Genomic DNA, 8,501 nt, shown 5'->3' with positions numbered 1-8,501 from the left:
CTTGTTTTAAAGCTTGTTAACACCTGGTTAATTGTCACCATCTCCCGCAGGGTAGCTGTAGCTCGCAGTGGGAACAGGGAGCTGGAGGGGCTCATGACGGGAGGTGAGGGTCAGTGAATGAGGAGCAGAACAGCAGATCTCCTGATGCTCACTCCACTGGTTCATCTGTGCCAGGTAACACAGGGACACCCCTCCTGTCTCTAGGAACAGGTATATACAGCTGCACAGCTAACACAACCCGGGACGTGTCTTTTATTCCCACTAGTGGAACTAGCAGGAAATTGAAGGGCACTTCTAGCACTCAAAAATTTCAAAAGATTGTACCACACACTTGAAAACCTGTGGTTTTGTATTTCTAACAAAAATACACTGCTGGCACTTTCACGGGCCTTCAACACTAACAAGTTTAAATTTTAGAGGAAGCAATTTTATCAGCCCAAAGGCTTCTGAGGGCTGCTAAGAATGGAATAGACACCTTAAAATCAAGTGGATCTAGAGAAACCCACCCGCCACACACATTTCAGAGAAAATGGTAATGAAGTCTTTTATTTGCTCTCTTCAGAAGCATTTACATTTCACGTCTCAAGTGTCCGATCACTCAAGAGGACTAGAGAGGGGACTAGGCTACACGGTCTTTAAAGATCCCTCCCAAACCAACCATTTTAACCTTTCAAATTTATTTAACATGTAAGATTTTTCATTTAATCCAGTAACTTCCAAACTCTAATGGGACTCATAACAATACGGGACTACTTCCCAAGTCTGTATTTATACTTATACTTGAAGAATCTTCAATAGCTTCTTTCATTAAGAATACCAGATTGCCTTTATTTCTTCTGGAATTATTCTAACGCCCAGTCATGAGTCCCAACAGCTCTTCCCTGATTTCCCAACTACAGCAGAACTGCAGTTCTTTGTCTCCAGAGCTGCAGACATTGCTAACAGAAGAAACGAGGTTATGACGACAGTGGTGTGAAAGGGAACATGCACGTGTGTGAATGCAAAGGGAACTCGGCAGCAGGGTTAGAAGAACAGCAGGGGCTGATAACAAAGAGCACTGTCTCCAGGACACGCCTCCCCGGACACCGATCCCGGCAGTAAAACTGAGGAATACGTTTTTTATGTCAGGAGCGTAAGACCTGCACTCTGGGAAGTGTTGTCACAGGTTGTCACTGTCACAGGTTGTCAGTGGAAGACCCTGCCACCCAACACCAGCAGAGCGGCAAAAGTGACATAGATAGATTGCCAAGAGAACAAAAACATGCTTCAAACAAAGGAAAAACAGTGGCCTCAGATTTATCAGACTGAAGGAAGCACGAGTCTAAGGCAGAACACACACAGTAACAGCTGCTGACTCCTAAACTGTATGAAGAACTCACCCACCCCCTCCCCAAAACACTGGTTTGCTGACTGCAGTAAACAAGACAAGAAACACGGTGAGGACTTGGTAGCCAGCAGCTCTTGATTCTGTGCTACCAACAACTGCTCCTGGCCAGGCCACCCTGGGAATGTGTGTCCTGGTGCTTTGAGCGTGTGGGTGTCAGAGAGGGAGTGAATGGAGCCTGTGAGCGGAGGAGTGTGGGCATCTTGGATCAACTTACTCCGAAATTCTGTAAATAAAGATGGTCTTCTTTCACAATACCTTGCATTCAGCTTGTTAAATTAGTTCTCCCACAAGGAAAACAATCCAGGTCATCGATTTCTGCCTTAGCTCTAAAGAATGAGCTAACAGGAAGATAAATCTTGGGGAAGCAGGGAGGCAGAAAATTAACACAGTCAGGAAACGAACGATAACGTTGACTTACTACATGGCAATGGGTTTCCCTTTCAGCTGATACACTTTATTTCATGCCACTGAACTGTGCTGAAAACTTAATTCACGACAACCCTCCACTGAAAATCTGAGAAAAGAAAACCTCTTTTTTTCCCACTTCCAAAGCAACAGCAAATGAGCAGAAGATACAGTTTAAGTAATTTACACCTTTTTACATAGTTTTTCTTGATAAAAATATTTCGATGTCCCAAATGTTCATAACATGAACTACTTAGAAACTATCAGAGAATAGGAGGATGCTGACTGTTAATATAGCAAGATTTTTCTTTTTTTAAAGCAAGGCTTCTGTGTTACCACTTACCTTCATTTTCAGTTTCTCCTTGCAAAAATAGCTGTGTTCATCGCACCAGAGCTCCCAGTGACAAAACCATCAACCAACACTCTGAAAACGTTAGTCAAACGAACTGCCAGGTGGTGAGACACACAGAAGGTAAGGAAAGTATCTGAGCCTTCACCACAGTGACTGATGGTATTAGGATGACCCACAGCTCTCCCAGCTACGGCTTTATAGCTGGATGTAAGCATAGCCATTCCAGCCCCTGAGACTTAGGGTATAAATGGTCCCGTATTACTGCACACCAGAGATCAACTGCCAACAAAATATTTAAGCTGTAATTAAATTATATTGGAAGAACCTGGAGAAAGATAATCAAAACCAAAACATGATTTAACATTCCTGAAATCTAGCAGCACTCCTTTTGTATAACGTTGCCATAACTAGGTCTACTTCTGAGGGTCAATTTAAGCCCTAAATTATCAACCTATCAACAGAAAAGGAGATTATTTTCAACAAGCATGAAAGGTTAGTTTAATTCAACTTCTTTGACTTTGCACTGAAAAGGTCTAGGAGCATTCACACTGTTGCTTGCAGGTGAGCGGTGGTGAAGCAGCTATAGGTTATCCCCTTTTAGCCCATATTTGGTACCTCGCCAGCCAATGCTCCAGGTCAGATGTCCAGAAGTCAGGCAGCTTTACTTAAAATGGTGGCAGTATAAATTGACCCCTTTGACACAGCTGTGGACTGGGACAGGAGTGGGCACATGGTACCAGGCAGGAGGGCGGATGGAACATCCACCAGTTCTGACTCCCTCCTTCACTGCAGTCAGTAAGTTTGCTAAAGTGCCCAGGATGGATTCCCAGCCGATCTTGTTCTGCCCTGTGGGTTCTGTTTCCTGCCTACCATATGAGATGTAGTGAGATTATCGATGCATTTGTTTTTTAGATAACAGCACAGACACAAATTAGAGAGCAATTTGAAGAGCTCCTCCGCCTTTCTTTGAGGAACGGTATCGCTAACAACAGCAAAGTAAAGACTGGAATACAGGGAGGTGGACAGTAACATTGTGAGACCTGGAACAGAACCAGTTTCAATTTTTGGAAGGACAGGTAGGGAATGGAAAGAAAAAATTATGCAAAGAAATGTGGTTTGAAATGGTCGAGTGTTTCCAGGCACTCAGGAAATCAAGAAAAAAACCTGGGAGTGAAAGGAAATACTTCCAGTGGTGGGTTGCAGTTCTTTATTTCTGATTCATACCTATATATACGCATACAATGATAGTAGATATCCTTGTATTGCTTAATCTATAGTTGGAGTCAGCATAGGTCGTTTAACAGAAAAAATTGCAACTACTCATTTATATTGAATCTGAGCACTCCAATACACAGTAGAAAAAATCCATATATAAAAGATTATATCTGTGCAATTATATGTACTCTATTACTCTTTCAAACTACTGATTTAATAATATTGATACATTGTTGTTAGTGTAATATAGAATTGCCATATCATAACATTAAAAAAACATTTTCAAAATATAATTCATAAGCAAAGATAACCACACCTCGATCTTGCAATCATTTTTCCACCGTCACACTGATGGTCCGTTTTGTCTTACTGTGACACATGGCTTAAAGAAATTCCTTCTATCTCAGGCTGCCACTATTAGTCCACCCACATTAATCATGTTAATTCATGTACAGCTTTGCTGTTTAGTAATTGCAAACAAAGCCTTTAGAATTACACTCACTCAGGAGCTGACATCCACCACTAAGTCCACAAATCTCCTGCTTGGGTCTCAAACAGTCCATAAAGGTTTGTGCTGAACCTCTGTTTTGTGGTGAACCTCTCTCCTAGCAAACACTTCTCTCACCTACAGCATCACACAAGTCATCTGTCTCATTTCAGGTGGCTTAAGCTACAGGTCTACAGAAGATGTGACTTCATGCTACTAAATGCTTTCGATAGACTGGATCTAGGTGAAGCTGAATTAGCATCTGGAAGTTAATACAAATATTGATCTGTACATAAAACATTATCCCCAATATACTAAGTGACAGCACTTTTATAAGGCAGACACAAGCCAAGATTCGAATATCTGAGAAAAGTGGAAACTACCAGATCCTAATTTAGGGCGAGGTTATAGAACAGCGACAAGTTACAGGTCAGCAGGATCAGGCCCTTTCTCTGTGAAAATCACCAGGAACTGCCAGGAAGGTGGAACACTGCAGGCTCGCCAGTATGGCAGAGATGCAACGCACCACCTGCCAGTGCAGTGCAAAGACTGCAGAGACGCAGAAATTTCAGTCTGACGCTGACAGTTGAGAAAGCGTTTGGCAAGTCCTCGCCTTTCTGACAATTTTGTCAACCTTCACTACAGAAGCTGAACAACAGTGCACGCAATGATGGACACTTGCTTCCTCACCTGCAGCCTACCTTGCAAATACAAGACACAAATCAACAGAGATGGAAATGTGCAAACCATAGAATAAAAATGCCAATCTTTTAAACGAGGGATGAAATCTAATTTTCACTCTCAGTTTGGAGCCTACTGAAAAATCAAGGCCGTCCTGCCTTTTGCTTCACCTTTACTCCCTAAGAAAACGTCTGCTTGTCCTCTCTTTCTTTAACAACGGAAGCAGGACTGGAGTTAGTGCACACATAAGAATTAAAAAATTTTTTAAAAATCTCCATATGTAATTCTAGGGCATATGAGAATCTCATGAAGATAAGAATAACGTTTCAGAGAGTGAGTAACACTATTACTTCTGTTAGGACATCCCAAAAGGCAGGCCAGTCAGCAAGTTTGGAAAGTGCACGCGTGTGTTCGTTAGGGAAGAGAAAGCCTTAGTCATATATATTTGACTTGCCTTTTTAAAGTAGACAAGTGGAATTCGCTTGACAATTAATTTGCACTGTCTTGCAAGAGAATGGTCTGAGAGACTGCAGTTATTTTCCAGTGAATATGAGGACAGACTTAATGCAGGGTGTTCTGTGCCAGTACACAGGACAGCAGCAAGCAAGAAATGTTTGAGATTTTTTCCTTTTCAGGTTTTTACTGCTGTGCTCTGTGACACAGACAATAAACTGCACTGTAATAGTTTTTTTTTTTTAAAGTAGACATAATTTGAATAATACCTTGAAATCTATTCCTAACAAGCAAGCATGACTCCCAACTGTAGATTTACACATTTAACCTTTGTTAGTAACAAAGTTAACCTTGTTAGTAGCAAACACTAAGTATTTGTTCCATAGCGTTAATGCAGTTGGGAGTTACAACGCCATTTGAAAACTCATGACTTAAAAAACAGTTCTGGAAAAATGGCTTTAGGAAACAACAGTAACAAATTAGTGCTCCAAGGCTTGTGGAATACACGATAATCATTTACAGGATTAGCTGCTTCTATAAAAACTATCCCCAAAATAAAGATACTAAACTGAACTACCAAAATAAAATTAACCCTAGTTACTCTTTTGTCCTCTGGGAAATCTGTCTTTTCTGTGACTGAATAAAAAAGTCATCATGTTAAATGAACACGGAAAGACTTTTCGGATTGCAAGAAACAGACAAATTGAAGAAAGCCCCGCGTAATTTCTAGTATTATTTTTAAACAATAAAGTTGGTGCTGCTCAGTGACACAACCAAGCTAATGTTTATGGTAACAATAACTGTTCTGTTCAGCTACGCATAAACATTAATATGCTGAAGACAAAAATGAAACGGAAATCTCCATCCTCACGGACTTGTTCATGAGGCACGCTGTTGGTATCCTCCTAACAGAAACTGCACACACGTACAGAAACCAATGCTAGAGGATACAGCTTTCCTCATGACAACTCTGTTTCTGAAAACAACAGGCCAAAACACTAGGCCTAAAATTCTCCTGTTTCCATGGCAACGGGATGGTCTTTTGGTCTTCTCAAACTGCTGAATAACATGGAAAAATCATAAACTAAGCAAAATTAACCAAACTGCCTATTGTGTGCCAGTCATGAGTGTCTGGGTGATGAAAATCCAGCCGGGCTCTCTTCTTCAAATGCCTGTCAACGATGCTTTTTATTTCAGGGTCATGTCAATGCTATATATTGAAGAAAAAAAAAAAACACAAAAGAACCACAATTAAAAAAAAATCAGTATTACAAAAAACACGACTAGTCATTTCCCCAATCCTGACCTCCTGCAAACTGTTGAGCATCCCAGATCTCTCACTTGCTTAAATGCATTGGTGTCAAATAATTTACACACATCCTATACTATATATGGAAAACACACATCTTAGTAAGATCCGTTACTCTTTTACTGAAATTAGTAACTACATTCCCACAATTCCAGTCTGAAGCAGACACCAGCTGTGGAAAGAGCCACTGGTGGAATGACACCACAATGTGGCAGATCTGGTGCCCCTAAAAATGTTTCTGAGAGCATGGCTTTGCCATCTAGTGCAAAGCCCATGTCATCAAATACTTTAGAACAAATTGTCATCATAAGCACTGCATCAAAATACAGTTTTACCCACAGAATACATAACTATTTAAAGCGCCCTTGATATTTACGGACTGTTACAGATCACACAGGATTCTTGCACTGTGAATTACTTCATTATGGATTTTTTTTTAGAAGTCATGAACTGCAAGTATTGAACAAAATAGAACACAAGGGAGCATGACAATAGACAAAAGCCTTTGGAATAGACACGGAAAAGACAACAGAAACAAACTAAGAGCTGGGCAGACTCCAGAGAGGTTTCAGCAGAAAGCATACAGAAGAAAAGTCTGTGTGAACCTGCTATTACCATTGTGGAGGCATTTACACGTGAAGTCCTATTTCCTGAAGAAATGGCACCAGAAATGAGTGGTATGACCACAGCAAAATCATTGCCACCTCTAAGACAGATTCATATTTATGCAGAGAAAATACAGAGCAGGAATTAGCATTAATTTGGCCTCAACTACATTTTTTGTAAGCTAAATGTAAATTCTCTTCTCATATTGCTTTTTGCTGCCCAGTTTCTCTTTTGACAAAAACCAGGAAAATTGTTCAAGCCACAAAAAGACCAAAATCATAAATAAATAGTCTTTAAAACGTTATTTATTCTCTGTTCTCATACTTTAAAAAAATGGAATCTCCTATTGACTCATTACAAAACAAACAGTGTCTGAGAGAAAAAACAACACTCAGAGATTTTACATCAGCTGCTCCGGGAATCAGGAATTTAGCTTAAGTTTCTAACCTATGTATCAGGTATGGTACCGTGACAGCTTACTAGACCACAATTTTATTTTTTAAATGGGCAAAGAAAAGCTCCGTTTTGTTTACGCATCTCTTGCTATATGTACTTCTAACTATTTGCTTGCTTATTATTAGTCATGTTATTGATGGAATCTTTTACTGAGGAGAGAGGTTTATTATATGCTTCTTGCTGAACAATAATCCGGTGTGAGACACCTTTGTATTTCTACGTAGCAGGCGGGCAGGGACAGCAAAGCCTCCGGGAACACACACTGCTGCAGTAGCTAGTCCTCCTGACGTGCTATTCTAGCAGCGAGCTGCCAGTGCTCGTGTGACACACGTACAGCTACACAGACCCTCACCGATGTACAGTGAGAGCAGAGCAGGCCTCATTCCATCTGCATGCTTCCGTCACCGCATCAGATGGAGGAACAGCATGCCAGGGGACTGACAGATCCCCATCTCTAGGAGAATCAGTCCAGCTTTGAATGGAAGATGCATAAAGATACTGGAGATTTAATCAGGGAAATCACCATGAAAGAAGCTGAGAAGCACAAAAAGCAAAGAGAAGGAAGACTAAAGAGCACAACTCAGAAATCAAAGTGAAGTATAAGAGAGTGGCAAGTTTACCACTTCTAACTGAGGATAATACACAGGACCACATTCACTTTGATTGGGTTGCACTTTTTCTGTTTTTTACATAACTTAAACTGAATATCCTCAGGCTAAGAATTCTGTCTCTGCTTCCAAATGGTCAAGGACACTTTAAATACATCTGAAATGCAAATATAATAAATCCTAACTTCTTCTGCTTGCATATGTTGAATCAAGTTCTTGAAAACAATTATAAAAGTATTAGGTCTCCAGAAAGCTTTGTGGAGTCTACCCAGCCCCAGTTCCTAGTAGCGTAGTTGTAAAATAATGTTAAAATGTAATGACAGTATAGGCATAAATCCTTACGCCTGTTCCACTGAAGTCATTTCTGGATCATTTGAGAGGCAGCTAGTTCTGGGTACAAGGAAAAAGAGGTAGTAGTAAACATTTCTTCTGTGTTTATTTTTTTCTCTTTTTAAAAATATGACATCAAATCTGGGGGAGGTAATAACTAACTGTAGTGAGTATCTTTGATGGCAGAAACCTGCCACACAAATGTTAACTGG

The 8,501-nt window shown here is 40.4% G+C and overlaps 1 protein-coding gene across 1 annotated transcript in view; it reads right to left on the bottom strand.

Annotated features, from left to right (window-relative positions):
* Positions 1–8,297: 8,297 nt before the first annotated feature.
* Positions 8,298–8,501, bottom strand: part of PRUNE2 (prune homolog 2 (Drosophila)) — a gene marked incomplete at its 5' end in the record, with an annotated part of 87,831 nt that continues 87,627 nt past the window's right edge. Inside the window, one exon of the mRNA XM_010135847.1 lies at positions 8,298–8,349. Within this exon, the coding sequence (XP_010134149.1) occupies positions 8,298–8,349 (52 nt within the window). The remainder of the gene's footprint in view (positions 8,350–8,501) is intronic.

The sequence above is a fragment of the Buceros rhinoceros genome, unplaced genomic scaffold (assembly GCF_000710305.1).
Source record: "Buceros rhinoceros silvestris isolate BGI_N320 unplaced genomic scaffold, ASM71030v1 scaffold2135, whole genome shotgun sequence".
In the NCBI taxonomy this organism is placed as follows: Eukaryota; Metazoa; Chordata; class Aves; order Bucerotiformes; family Bucerotidae; genus Buceros; species Buceros rhinoceros.
This window is presented reverse-complemented; position numbering and strand designations above follow the sequence as displayed.